Source organism: Dermacentor silvarum, chromosome 8 (assembly GCF_013339745.2).
Source record: "Dermacentor silvarum isolate Dsil-2018 chromosome 8, BIME_Dsil_1.4, whole genome shotgun sequence".
Classification (NCBI taxonomy): Eukaryota; Metazoa; Arthropoda; class Arachnida; order Ixodida; family Ixodidae; genus Dermacentor; species Dermacentor silvarum.
In genome coordinates, this window is record NC_051161.1 from 26,196,300 (window position 1) to 26,211,855 (window position 15,556).

Consider the following 15,556-nt stretch of genomic DNA (forward strand, 5'->3'; position numbering starts at 1 on the left):
CTAATCAAAAAAATTGAGAGAGAAAAAGAATACCTGTTGATGTGTTAACTGTTAACATGCACTCTATTTCAGCATATCGCTTTATTTCCCCCCTTTGCGCTAGTCCAAAAACGGTTACAGAGTAAACAATATTTGTCATTAAGTGACAGCGGTTTAGCATGATCATCATGACAATAAAAGCACAGCATTGAAGGAGATAGTTGTCTTGGCATCGTTACGTGCACAAAAGTAATGTTTTCCTTTGGTAACAGATAATCGAAGTACTAAAGTGACACACTTTCTACACTTCACTTGAGGCACAATGATCTTTTTGTAGTGGTGTTAGACTACATACTAAACAGACACCCCAGACACAGATAAGGCTCACTGCATAACCACTAAGCAACAATCATGTAATTGTACACCTAAGACCAAGTGTATCTCGTGATATGATGCGTGTGCTAAAGATTCTTTTTTGCTTATACTGCTAACTAATCTTCACATCCCATCTTGCTTTATCGTATCGCAGTGTATGTGGAATCACCAACACATTGTGACAAATAGTCGCTAAAGGTACACTGATGTCTCACTGTGACCAGTGAGAATATTTTCTGTAACGTGCCTAAAACAGAAAATGGCAATAAAATCGAAATGATTTGTGGCGAACGGACTATAACATATTGCGTGCTCGCTATGTGCAGTCACTAATTTTATTACAGCACAAAGATTACAGTGTAAAGCCAAATGCTTCTGTAAATCGCCAAAAAAATGCCGCAGTTTCACCCAAAAGGCATCAATTGCGATAGCAAATTAGTAGAGAGCTATACGGAGTAAGGATAGTAGTTTTATCAGCTGTATAAACGTGGACATGTAGCAGCGGCAGCAATGCGCAGAACTGTTGTCGACGCCGTCGGAATTTTGCCCGCATTCGGTGTGCGTTTGCACCGAACACGCTCGGCATTGGTGACTGTTGCCGGTGCCTCTCGGCGGCTCGGAGGTTTTCGACTAGATCAGCCGTCGCCAGAGATGCTTGCTGCAGTCACGGACACCGTGAGCGTTTGGCGCTAATGCGGGGAAGCGTTCAGCGCTAATGCGAGAGAGAGTACGTGCGTCGCGCCCACTCTCCCTCGCTCTCATTTTCTCTCCCCAGCCCCCACACGGCCTTTCGCGCCATGGAAGGCGACGTTTGCTCTCCGCCGTGCGTTCACTCCCTGTGAAAGCGCGCGTCCCTCGCGTGTTTTCACGCACACATACAGCAGACAGCGCACGACGGTTTTATCGCCCTTGGACTCTATACGGAACCTCACGGCGACAGTGACAGCAGAAATCCGCTTGGAGTGTGGATATAATTACTATTGCAATATAATGCATACCAGCATTTACAACCGCACTACTACCATGGAAAAAAAAAGCCTCTAAAGAATATGCATTTCGTATGCGCACATGTAAACACATAGTGGCTAGCAGACGACGCGACGAGTCATCTACACTATGCATGGTTCAGCCAGTGCACGCCACGCGGCGACTCCGCTTGATCTCCCGGCCAATTCGTGGGGTGGGTTAGGTGGGGAGCAGATGCGTCCATTTGCTTCCACGTACTCATGTCGTCAGAAACCGAGAAAGTGTAAGAGTGGGGTTGAAGATTAATATGCAGAAGACAAAGATAATGTTCAATAGCCTGGCAAAAGAACTCACATGGCACCATGCGAGCACAAATGAAACATGTTAAGTGCGGACCCGCAAATTGAAGAGCATGTCTTGCGTACCACTGCTGCAATGGGTCTTTCCCCAATGTGCAGATTTGGTGTGCAGCGGTTTTGTTCAATTCAAACTGTATTGTAAAGATCTGTCCCCGTGGGGGTTAGGTTCAGGTTCGTTTTGGCCACTCGTGGAATCCTGAAATATTGTTCGCAGAAAGGACTTGTCTATAAGAAGAGAAACCCAGCGCCACTCAGTGAAAACATTGAGTGTTATCTACGCTTACTTGTGGAAAGCTCATTAGACTGGGAGGCTATTCGTGTTCTTAAAGAATAGAGGTGATCTGATCTTAACGAATGGCCGCAGTTTGCACGAGCCATCCATGTGTGTAACAAGCTAAACTTGATAAGTTTTCCTAAGCTTTCCTTGATAGCATGTACTGCCTTTCAGATTGTGGGGAGCAGATGCGTCCATTTGCTTCCACGTACTCATGTCGTCAGAAACCGAGAAAGTGTAAGAGTGGGGTTGAAGATTAATATGCAGAAGACAAAGATAATGTTCAACAGCCTGGCAAAAGAACAAGAATTTATGATCGCCAGTCAGCCTCTAGAGTCTGTAAAGGAGCATGTTTATCTAGGTCAATTACTCACAGGGGACCCTGACCACGAGAAAGAAATTACAGAAGAATAAAATTGGGTTGGAGTGCATACGGCAGGCATTGCCAAATCCTGACTGGCAGCTTACCACTGTCGTTAAAAAGAACAGTGCACACTCACTGCATCCTACCGGTGCTAACATATGGGGCAGAAACTTGGAGGTTAACAAAGAATCTTGAGAACAAGTTGAGGACCGCATAAAGAGCGATGGTACGAAAAATGTTAAGCCTAACGTTGAGAGACAGGAAGAGAGCGGTGTGGATCAGAGAGCAAATGGGGATAGCCGATATTCTAGTTGACATTAAAGAGGAATAAACTGAGCTGGGCCGGCCATGTAGTGCGCAGAATGGATAACCGGCGGACCATTTGAATTACAGAATGGATAGCAAGAGAAGGGAAGCGCAGTCAATAACGGCAGAAAACTAGGTGGGGTGATGAAGTTAGGAAATTTGCAGGCGCAAGTTGGAATCAGCTAGCACAAGGCATGGGTAATTGGAGACTGCACACACTGGACACACACACACACACACACACACACACACACACACACACACACACACACACACACACACACACACACACACACACACACACACACACATAGGCTGATGATGATGATGACTCATGTCGTCGCATTCGCAGGTTGCAGACGCGTAGACACAAGAGAGAGTCACTACACACTCTCCCGGTTCTCCCTCGCTCTCGCCTCCAAGATTCAGTCTCTTGTTTGACAGCATATGCCAGTGTCAAATTCGTCGGAATTAACTAATTCAGACGACACGAGAAGTGATCATGTCTCCATTATAAGTAAACTTGCAAGGGTGTGGCACGGCTCAGCGTTAGATACTATATCAAATGTGGTAGTGAATGGGAGTTACAGGCACTACATTGCTATACTTTTGTACGGGATTTCCAAGGGGGTTTTGCAATTGTTCGATATAAACTGTCATTCAATATATGCGTTTGATAGATCTAGGATCGACTGTATATTTCAGAGTGGTACATAACACATCAATTTTGTCCGCTTTGTATTACTAGGTGTAGTTTACAGGATTGCGACATTGTTTTTCCTTACTCATAAATAAAGTTGATAGTTGAGCTTTCTTTTTTTAATGGTTACATTTTCAAAATTTTTTTATTGAAGATCAGTGGCCTAAATAAGCTATTTTCTTTTTCTTTTCTTTTAAATGTAAGAACCCTGACTACATTCAATGAAGTGGTTGCCAGGAAAAATGATTTCTTCATTCCAATGTATTTAGATAGAAGCCCCCCTGCTATAAGCTTTCTCTAAGCACAGTGGCCATTCTGTTTGTCCTGTGAGCTTGCATAATGCATTGAGCACCACCTACCCTGGACTTCTTGTTGATGTTGTAATTCCGAGAGTTGGCAAAGATGAGCCGCATGTCCTTGCAAAACTCAACGGGGCTTGGATAGAGGTCCCGCGCGAGCCGATCCCTCACTGTACCCAGGTCCATTGGCGTGTCAATTATGTTGGCGTAATCCTGTGAAAGCAAAACCATTAGCACTGAAGGAATCCTAAACACAACAAAACCAGTGCAAGCTAATGGGACGAGGAAGAGGGTGAGAGATACAGCTTTAGCCTGCACTGCTCTTCATATAGCGAGAACAAACACAACAGCAAACTCTCTCGAAATCCTGGATATACAAACAAGGGACAGTGTGTTGCCTACCTGTACATTATGCAAGTGACAACAACAGCTATTTTTTGCAAACTTTCACCTAGCTCTGTACCTTCTAAAATTTGTATTGATCAATTTAAAAAGACACTAGGCAGAAAAATTATTTCAGGTGTATTAGTAAACTACCCTTCTACAATACCAAGAAAACCACTATTACCCTGAGAATACACTTGGTAAGACAGAAAAGATGCAATAACAAGACACGTGGCGATGCCACTTTAAAGTTTCTGCACCAGCTTGCCATGACGTCGTGGATACTGAAGGAGTCTGCTCGGGCCCAGTTAATTTTTAACGGTAAAGCTGAATTATACATTGCATACTATTAAAATAACCAAAGACTGAACTTGGCGAGTTTCAAGAACATCTACTGTACCACAACAGCCCAATTACAATACAAAAAGATACTTTGAAATCCGTAACATCACGCTGATGCGCCAGCACGGGTTTTGGCGAAGAAAAGAAAAAGAAAGAAACTTTGAACATCATTTTCTCCTATACTATTCAAACTCAACCTATTAACACAAAATTAATGAAAATAGATATTTGAAAGAATAATTGATCAGTCTGAATTGATGAACATTGTGCCCCTTCAAATTTCGGTGCACTGTCACTGCAAATTACTAGCATATTGAAATGAGGACATGATAATGAATGCAAGCAACAGCACACAGACACAATGACGCACACGAGCGGCACTACATGTAATGTAGACAGGATACATGCAAAAGACGCAGAGTTATGGTGCATGCCCCATTTAATCTTTTTATCATGTTAAGTGAGTGCATGCTTACAGGGTATGCGGCCAAATCTACTGGCAGTCGGAAGGGTGTGGAATCCTCGCACTGGAAGATGAAGCTCAACAGCTCTTGGCACTGGCCTTTCCAGGTCACCGAGGTCAGAGGGGCAGCATCAGGGGCCCTTCGTTTCTTGGGTCGGTTGGACGTTGTTGTCTGTAAGCAAGTGTGCGTTAACCATCAATGGGTATCTATGCACTCACCAAGGTCCATCGCTATGCGATAACTGATATAATAGCCAGCATTCTTTCAGTGGTACCCAGTAGGGTAACCACATGATGGTAGCACAGTACTTACCAGATATTTCGTTTGGCAAAATAATTAAGAAACTAAAATCGGTCAGCCACAACTATCAAGGCTAGCATGGTTCTGCAACCATTCACACTGAGCTCTCCAGTGTTGTTGAATCAACTACTCCCCAGAGTTGCAATAAACTTTTCTTCTTCTTCTTTCTGGGGTTTTACGTGCCAAAACCAGTTCTGATTATGAGGCACGCCGTAGTGGAGGGCTCCGGATTAATTTTGACCACCTGGGGTTCTTTAACGTGCACTACAACGCAAGCACACGGGCGTTTTTGCATTTCGCCTCCATCGAAATGCAGCCGCCGCGGCCGGGATTCGATCCCGCGATCTCGTGCTCAGCAGCGCAACGCTTTAGCTAACTGAGCCACCCCGGCGGGTATAAACTTTTCTGTTAACTTGCTCATTGTTAGTCAACTTTTCCTTCTCTTTAGTTCCCCACATCTGCAAGTCTGGCCATAAACCTCTAGCTTTATGTGGCGTCAGTGCCTGAAGTCTAGAAAGTGCATTATATCCTAATTAGCACTGCACGTGGTTACGTCATGAGCAACCTTTACTCCACAAAAAGATTAAGAGAAGACATGGGGCGAAATATTGCATTTATATTTTGTAAAATAATTTTTTTTCGTTGTAAAATACGCTTCAGCATTATATTTTTACGCATAAAAACATCAAGCCATTTCTCTATCCAGAACACTGCAAAAATGATTCTAAGCGCTGCATGGTATCTGTAGGGCCTACTCCTTCCATTCATGCTGGACTGCTTTCTACCTTTCCTGTTGTAAGAACGAGCGAGCACTAGCACTGACTGAGCCAGCCAGCACCAGCTAATTCTCCAATTTTCACCAGCGCTCAGCCGAATTTACTCTAGGCTTTGAAAATGGCTACTTGGCTACTTCTATAGTCACACTGTGGTTCACCAAAGGCCACAAAGGCTTTGCGGAGGTTCTACAGGAGCTGGGCATCCTTCCAACTCGGGAGTTGATTCGCTTTGAGCAACCAGACTGACAAAAGAAGAATCATAACAATGTTTGAAAAACAGACAGTTGAAGCTAAATCTTGTCACAGTGCAGCAAAGAAAAACTACTCGGAGGAGGAAGCTCGCAAGAGTTCTGAGGGTCCCACCTACACAGCAGGAGAATTTCAAACTTTTACACTTATGTGAATACTAGGTCTGCATTTTGGCCAAATTTCAAGCAAATCTAAGGCTGTTTTACTGCTAGTGCACCAATATCTCAAATTTTGTATGCAGATGAACAATGAACAATGCAAGTACAGTATCTATGTCTTATTGTAATCTGGATCAAATTTGGTTATGTGATTTTAAGGGAAGCACTCATCAATGTTATCAATAATAATAATCTGGATCAAAAATATTTTCTTTAAATATCAAAGATAAAAAAAAATCTGTTCGAGCTTATTTGCAATTTAGTTGACCATAAGGAGCAATATATGCTATTTTAAAACACTCTCCTATGCTTGGCATGAAGCCAAAACCGTGCACAAAAGACCACACCTTTTCTACTTTCAGGGGTCACTGAAAAATAACCGGATAAGACATTGAAAAAACTAAACACATATTCGAAAAAAGGAGATCAAACTCTACATTCTGCATGAATTTCATTCCTTTAGCTTAATAAGAAATGAAAGTGGATATCTGATTGGATTTAACATCCTAAAGGCTATTAGAGATGTTCTAGGCTCCGTATTAGACCACCAGGAGTTGTTTAATCTATAGCTAAATTTATACATGCGTATTCTTGCATTCCGCCTTCATTGCAAGTGAATTTGCAGCCTCATGTTTGGCATCAGAATGCCATAGCCACTTTTCACCAGAGCGAACTTTGTATAAACAGACAGCCAAGCATGGCACCAAGTATGGACAAATGTTAACATTGGCACCAAAGAATTGGCTTATGATGGCAGCTTGCCTTTTTCCGTTTCACACTGGAGGAAGATGGTTCCGTCCCGTTCACCTCAGCGTCTGTGGAACCCAAGTCGTCGTCTTCAGCCGATGAACTGTGGTACTTGTCAGCGGCGTCATCCACCAACTGCTGGTACAATTTGATAGGATCTTGGCAGGACTGGTTACTGTGCAAGACGCAAGCGCTCATTAGCAGTGCTCGTCACGATCGTGAAAGCTGGATTGGTCTCAACTGTAAAGCTATTGAGCAGGTGCACTTGCTTACTTGATGAACTGCAGCAAGAGATTCACCAGTAGCGTTGCCTTCTGCACAATTTTGCTATTTGGTTCATTGAACTTCTTTGCATTGATTTCCAGGAACTTGACATCAAAACGGATTGATTCCATCCGCCTGCAAAGAAAACAAAAAGTCATTTTGCCCTTGTCTCAGCAGCACCAACAGCGCAGCGCTATTGCACAATAAGCTTCACAGTCACAAAAGCTTCACAGAAGCTACTCAATATTGGCAGAGATGGTACACATAACTAACGCATCTGAGAGTGTAGACTCGCCATGTGGCAAAAACAAAAAAGCAAGAAGAAAGAAGTGCTCATGTAGGGACTCGTGTCCCATTTGATCAAATCTCTGCAAAGGAAGTGTAAACGCCAATGAGCAACATGCCACAGAACTATGTGCACATCTCCTGAGCAACACATTGAACTGCACCCAAGGTCTGCAGTATCTGTTGAATCGTTGATAGCAAGCAATTGGGGAAAATGGTGAAAGGGGGTGACTGTACCTGTAGAACCGGTTTTCTAGCCTTGCCCTGATGGTGGATAGGTCGATGGGGTAAGCCACAACGCGTGCGTACATCGGGTAGGCATTGAGGTCGACTGGTGCAGCAAATGGCTCTGCTATAGACAGCTCCATAATCCGGCTCACACCCGTGACTAGACGGATGCAGCACGTATCTCGGCCACACCGGGGCCACTCATTGGCCTTGGGTCGATAAACCAGGCTGCGGCGCTCGTCAAACGTGACTGGCACTGCACCGCCCACCTGGTCGGGCATGCCTGCGTTACCAAAACACTGTGCTTTCAAAAAGGCCTCCAGACAGGATCGGCACCCACTGTTTCCTCTTGCAACCATAGTATCCTACAATACTACCTAGAAGAGATTCTGGTGCCACTGTCTATGAGAGCTTAATAGGAATTATGATACAATGTGAATTTCGGGACATATAAGGTTCGGCCTTTGCTGAATGTGGCTTCTGGAATGTGACCAAGTAGCCAAACTTTTTATGTTTTTAGCACAACCTGCCACCGAGGTGCAAAACAAGTGTTGGTTCATACTTGAGAAATGTCTGCACCTTGAATTCGCAATACAGTAAATTTTTGTTAACATGACCCAGGTCAATTGAAAAAATCGAATAAGTCGAACTGGCCCTCTGGTCCTTGGAAGTGTGTGCATTATTTTGTGGTTTCAAGCTCTGGTTAATAATCTTGATGTAGGTATATGGCTGCATGCCAATTAATTCAAACCACATTCGGAGAGCGTCGAGTGCCACAAAATAGCTGAAGTGGCACCAGAGTTCAACCGAAACAAAGTGGCAGAGTCCGCAGTGCCATAATCATAAGCAGGAACTATACAAGAATGACACGAAGCCCACTTTGCGCCTTTTCAGGAAACCGTGCTTGCGGTTCGTCTTCAAAACTGTGTGGTTGCCATCAGTGATTGCATTGTTAAACCATACTGTATTCATCTGCAGTAGTTGCGGTGAACAGTGGTTTCGTTTTGATTCAGTGCAAGGAGCACGCAAAGCCACAAACACAATGAAGGTTGCTAAGGATGAAAAGCCATTTTACTGCGGCTTAGCACTTGCGTCAAACCCTCTGGCTATATTTTGATGGACAATCAGTTGCCGACTTACTGGCTATAAAATAATAGGGATGCGTGCGCAGTAGTGAAAAGCAAGTCTACTTAGATGAGGACGCGTGTCTTGTAACCCTGCCACACTGCGAAGGAAGCCGTGAGGCTCTCGCTGCTGTGAGTGCTTATCAGTTAAGAGATGACGAGAATTGCAGCTTCCATGCTGATTTTGTGGTAACTGTAAATGAGGATTATGGATTTCTTCATTAGGCAAAGCTACATTGATGATCCTTAAACACATTCGATAATTCTGACATGCGACTAATTTGTTGTTTTTTTCGAAGTCCCATGAAACCTGTATTAACAAGTTCTTACTGTAGTATTTAATGCAATAGTTGACACCTCTGGCACATTACCAAGACTGTGCATCTTACACACATCCACTATAAAAACTAGTAGTTATGGTCTAATGCATTACATTCTTGTCCTCTAACAATTTCCAAGTACAGTCGACTTCCACTAATTCGATCCTGACAGTACCGACGGAACTGGTCGAATTAAACAAAAGGCAGAAAAATCACTGATTCACTTCGTTGATTCACTTTGCAGTATTAGGCTTTACAATTAGCTTCGCCGCAATAGAGCCATCATATGTGGTGAAGCATACCAAGCAGAAAAGGGGCCACTGCTACGGGACATAGCATGTGTTTCTTACTTTTGCACGCTCACATGCGCAGTCTTCTGTCACAGTACGAGCACCGAGATGCCTACTATGTTTACTGGCAGGCCTTCAGAGTTTTAGAAAGACCCCCCCCCCTCTCACCTCTTTTGTTGGCTTTAAACGTCCCCTTGACTTTCTGAGTTTTTTTTTATCACACTCTTACCACCTCCTTTTCGCTAGCTTTCCCAAAATACAGATGGTTTTTTTCAACTTCTCTGTGGACGGCACGTGCATATAATTAAGGAACACGCACTAGGCCCCATTAATGGCCTCAGATGTAACGTGCATGATGGGCAAAACAAGAGCTTAAATCTCCATATCAACGTCAAAAACGGCCCTGAATAGCTGCCAGTATGCTTATTAGGTCTTTATGTGTTCGTACTGTGATCGGAGATGACGCGTGTGAGCTTGTATAATGAAGAAATGTGTACTATGTCCCGTACAGTAGCCCCGTTTCATTCTTGGTATGCTTCACCACAATAAATTGCGTATGCTTCACCGTATATCACAGCTGTATCGAAGCGAAGCTGACCAGTCAAGTTTGAATTATTCGGCGAGGGTTAATTTCGAGCTAAAAAAACTGAAGTTTGCGCCCATTGAAGTGTATGGCGCCGGCGGGGCCCTTCAGTCGAGGTCAAATTAATGGAGGTCTACTGTATTTGGTTACCCCCCCCCCACTCATAATCCTATTATTTTCATGTGTTGCTGTCAAGATGTCATATTCTCACGTGCAACTGTGCCGTCATATGATGGTTGGCCGCAGAAGTCACAAATCTTGGATGCAATGTGCTCCAAATGAGTTTGCATGTCGAAGTCAAACTAAATATATACAGCAACAACTCCCAACATTTGGGCATTCATGTTTCACGGACATTATGCTCGTAGGGTCTCCAGTATTGGAGATATAGGTTAAACAGATTACAAGGAACTGCTCAGTAGAAGAAAAAAGTTTCTCACATATGCTCAGAGATGAGTACTGCTATCAACTGATAGTTGAAGAGTTAATGTTGGGGCTAGCTGTTCGAACATGTTCGAACGGTTGATTTAAATGTTTCTCCAGTAGTGCATTTCAATCAACATGCAAATTTGAAGCTTTGCATTGTTGACCAGAGACGAGCAAATAGAAGAGAGCAGAGCATGCGACAGCTCCTTACGATTGCAGTCGATAGGCTCAAAGTCCCATGGGCTCATGCGCTCCGTCTCCCCATTGTCCCAAGTGACAATGAAGCACTGAAACATGGAGTCTGGAAACTCTCGCTGCAGTGGTGCCTGGCTCTCGATGGTCCCCATCCACCAAGCGTCATCGATGATGCTCCGAAACCGGTCGTCTGCGCAGCATGTGCAGTTCTGGTCACATTAAAGTTTCTTACACATTCATCACAAGTGGCACAAATAAAATATCTGTGCAGGCTATGATGTGACCACTCTAACATTTGCGCATGGTGCAAAAATACAAAATTAATGGACCTTTTCCGCATTTCTGTAAGCTGCCTACCAGGACCATTAAAAATGTCTTAATTAACTGTATAGTGACTTTTCGAATAGACCAGAAAATATAAACAAATGCTTACATCAAGATGTCCTTATCTACTAATGAAATTAAGTGCCCTAGCCTCTGTACAGCACAAAATCAGCATGCACACTACGATTCTTATCTATTTGCTACTGATAACCACTCACAGTCGCAAGGGCATTGCAATTTCTTTTGCAGTGCAGTAGCAGCGCAATACGCGTGCGTGTCTTCAATCTAAGAAGATGTGCTTCTCACTACTGCATGAGTTCTACACCAATAAGGTGGCCAGCAACTAATCATCCATCACGATGTCGCTCGCAGGTTTGATGCCAGTGCACAGGCTACAGCAGAATCGCTTTTCATCCTCCATAGTTCCTGCGGTGTGTGTGACATGTTTTACCTTGCACTGAATCAAAACGAAACCAGTACTCGCAACAGTGACTGAAGATTCTGTGATTACAACCATTGAGACCATGGATGGTGACCACGCAGCTTTGAAGGCATACAGCCAGTGCAGTGTCAGGAGTGTGTTGTGAGCATGCCTTATAATCAACAAACCCATAATGGCATGCCTTATGATCATATTGTGGTTATGGAATGCAATACCCCAGAATTTATTTTTTTTTAATTAAAAAGTGCGGCGCCTACCAACTGTTTGAAAGGAGGAAGAGAGGAAAATGCAAGACAGCAACCTACGAGGCTTCCAGTTGCGCCGCATAGCTGTGTCGTAGGTTTGACGCAGAACAATGAAGTCGATGACGTCTGGCATGTCATGGTAACGAATGTCGAAGGGCTCGCCATCCATCTGACTCCGGTGAGGTTCAATGGGCACCACACGCAGGCAGCACAGGTGCACAGGTGGGCACAGCTCAAACTTCACATCCAGCACACGCAAGAGTTCCTGCTCCTGCACACACATAAACATGGCAGCACAGCATTTATGAGAGAATTTTAGTAATGGTGTATCTGCAACCAGCCCTCACATTCTTGCTAGCATTCGTTTCAACGTACAATACGAAGAAATCACTTACTCAGGGGCCTCTGTCTTGGAAGTCATACACGTCGCATGAGCGATGTGCTTCATAATTAAGGTGCTTCATTTTCAGGTTAATATTGTTCGAAATTCCAGGGGTAAAATTTGGGTGCCATTTTAGAGCGCAGCTCATAGGCGCCTGTACCTGCGGCGGGCACCAGCGTTGTACCTCGTAACCGAGCGAACGCAGCAGATGAAAGACGGCGATAGCGAGGAGAGTACGAGGAGGAAAGCGGAGGAGGAGAGTAAGGAGAAAGCGTACGAAGAAAAGTGTAGGGTCGTGCAAGATGGACTCGGTGGCGACAATGGCTACGAGATGGCACCAGAGTAGCGCGCGTCATCTGATGACCAAAGCGTAGCATGTGCGGAGGTCTGTTTACGACGGCTGCTGTGAATCGCACCCACACACTGCCGCCAGAGTAGCGTGTGTCGGTTGACCAAAGCGCTGAATGAGCGAAGGTCTGTCTATGGCGGCTACTGTGAATCGTGCCCGCGCGCAACCCACGCGCTGCCTCTCACAATCTCCCGATTAGCTAGGCAGTCGCGACACGCTTTGCTCTGTTTAGAACGTGCCACACAAGACGTTGTCCCGCCAATATAGCGCGTAATGAAAACACGTCTAGAGAGCAATCAGGCCCAACCCGATTTTCATAAATTTTATTTGCGATGCAAAAATCTGGTATTATCAGGTTAAAAAAACAGAGGACCCTATTCATAATGCATCTTGCAAGAATCAATGTTTCATAGAAGGCTGAAAGTTTCACAGTCATGTAAAGGCCAACTTCTATTAAATTCTGGACCACATAAAGAGCCTAGTTTCAAATTAGGTGGTGCTCGCAATGTGCATAAAATCTGACGCCATGTGCTGGTAATTTCATCATATCCGCAAACCACCAGGTGCATGCGTCATTTGCTTAGTGCAATTTAAGGCTTGTTAACAAGAAGATTAGAAATTACTAACCCTGTAGCTTTGTCAAGATGATTTCAACAGTAAATACAAAAGTGATGTTTGTTTCAGTTGGCATTTAACACTGCTTCAGCACAGATCTAGACAAAACGCAGCAAACGGTCACTGACCCTGAGCCGGTGTCGCACCCAGGGCTGGGACTGATCCCTGATGTGGTATATTCGGCAGCGTTTCACAGCCTGCACGTACGACTGGTGTCCCTGGTGGAAGTATACCACCTCGTCGCCAATCTGTGGGAAGTAAGGCGTCTTGCGTGGCACCATGTCCATCAGCCACTCGGGGTGTCGCAGAATTTTCCCAGAAGCACGCTTGGAGCTCTTTTTTGACTTCTTGCTGCGACTGCTCTGCGGTGGCGTCCTGACCTCCCCATTCGCTTGAGCCTGTGGCACCTGCCTCTGGTTCTGCTTCTTAGGCAGGAAAAGCAATGCGACAAGGTGTCGGACAAGTGCCTTCCAACGAAATTAATAGGGTGTTTTAGCATGCTATCACAGCTCTGCCATTGGTTACTGCTACCGTTAGTGCCACCGACCAGCTTTGCCCTCGTTAGCCAAGTCATGCCAAGCGTATGTGTGGCATGTAGTTCTAGCTTTGAGAGCGTAAATATAGATCTACTGGCAAAAGTTACTAGAACTCGACTCCTTTACATATATATATATATATATGCAGCAAACTTCATTCAAACTTGCTAAGTGGTTGCCCAATAAAAGGATTTCCTGCTTTTCCCATGTTTGAAAAGAGACAGTTTAAACTAGAGCATCCTCATATGTCACAACAATAAAACATATCATAAGAAGCCATCAAACACAGACACCAACGAAAACAGGGAAAAATTACTTGTACTACTAACTCAGTTAAAGAAAAATGATAAATTAATGGAAATGAAAGTGAATGAAAAAACAACTTGCCGCAGGTGGGGAACAATCCCACGTCTTCGCATTACACGTGCGATGCTCTTACCAATTGAGCTACCGGCGTGCCGTTTTCCCATCCACTTTCTGGGCCATTTATGTTTTACAACTACAAACTAATCCTGGGAATGTTAGCCAGCTCCACCACTCACAAACCTTGGCGGCGCATGTGGAATATCTTTCTGCCGCAGGCGTCATGAGTATGTGATCTTTTTGGGTGAAGGCAACTGGTCAATAAACCCACATATACTACCGGAAGGCATCAATGTTGCCGTATTCGAGACCCTCGTTATGTAAAGAATGAGAAGGCAACCGAGGGGCCCAATTTTTATTTATCATAAGAAGCCAACTTGGCTAAAAAATGTGCGTGTTCACTTTTCACCAATAAATTATTCCAATATGCCTAACGCGCCAAGTGCTGACTTGCACGAGGAAAATTCATAAAGGTGTTTTATTTCGTCTCTTTAGGCTGTAGCTTAATGGTTAGAGCATAGGGCTAACATGTTGGGCTTGGGGAAGCGGGTTCAAAACCACCCATTGAAAATGCAATGTTTTTATGTAGATACATTTGCACATGTCAAGTCACCCTCAACATCACATAAATGGGCAGACAAAACTACTTATGGGCATAGAAAGTCAAAGTGGGAGGCAGAGCCAAAGAAAACTATTGCTTTAAAACCAAGCCTGCATTGTCACAGGCATTTGTATCATGTTGACCGGTTGCTCGCTGTTTGCTAGCACCCTTGTCTTCTCCGCTATATGACTAACACCCTAGTTGGTCGATTCCTTTCAGGATCGTTTACTTTCAAGTTAAAGTACACTTCCAGTTTCAACATTTACAGCACTGTAGAAGAGTTTGGTTTCAGTTAGAGGCAAACATGCACCTATACCCGGTTTCTTGATAGGTATAAAAGAGAGGAAAGACTGGCCTGCCAACATTGGAAGCAGCGAAAATCACTCAGCTGCCATTCCATACTAAATGATCCAGCATTTCTTCTACTTCCTCAAATTTAGTCGAAAAAACTGGTCTTTTTGGCAGTGCGAATCAACACACAACAGCTTATTTGAAAAAAAGGGGCCTTATTTTTGGTGGTATTGTGCTTCTTGTTCAAGCACCAGGACCAACTAACGAGGGATCACTGAAGTGAAGAAAGAAGGATTCAGCTTGTTCAGGTCAGCTTTCTTTAGCTCCGCAAGATTGTCAAGTGGCTTTGCTAGCCCAAGAATAAGAGTGGTACATGTTCTTGCTTTCAGCCAAGTGGCCACTGGCCCGTGTGTTTTCTTATCTTATCAATTTGTTTTCATTCTGAGCACAAATTACAGTTGTTCAAATGCCTCTGCTTGCTTGCCATTATGACTTTCTATGTACTCCTCTGGCATGCCCATGTGAGGCATATGGGTATTAACACGCTTTTGAAAATGAATGCAACAAACCCTTACCATAAATGTAAAGCTAACTTTCCTTCCTGCGAGGCAGTTTGCCCAACTAATAGCAGAGCAGTAATTCTTGCAAAGT

General features: G+C 44.1%; 1 protein-coding gene across 1 annotated transcript in view; it reads right to left on the reverse strand.

Moving 5' to 3' along the window:
• The window catches only part of LOC119460861 (bromodomain and WD repeat-containing protein 1-like), a 59,853-nt gene that overhangs the window by 16,872 nt on the left and 27,425 nt on the right, over positions 1 to 15,556 (reverse strand). The window contains exons 22-29 of the mRNA XM_037721969.2: positions 13,243 to 13,539; positions 11,829 to 12,039; positions 10,774 to 10,947; positions 7,829 to 8,102; positions 7,316 to 7,441; positions 7,058 to 7,217; positions 4,825 to 4,983; positions 3,683 to 3,835 (exon numbers count right to left, since the gene is read on the reverse strand). Coding sequence (XP_037577897.1) covers positions 3,683 to 3,835; positions 4,825 to 4,983; positions 7,058 to 7,217; positions 7,316 to 7,441; positions 7,829 to 8,102; positions 10,774 to 10,947; positions 11,829 to 12,039; positions 13,243 to 13,539 — 1,554 coding nt within the window. The remainder of the gene's footprint in view (positions 1 to 3,682; positions 3,836 to 4,824; positions 4,984 to 7,057; positions 7,218 to 7,315; positions 7,442 to 7,828; positions 8,103 to 10,773; positions 10,948 to 11,828; positions 12,040 to 13,242; positions 13,540 to 15,556) is intronic.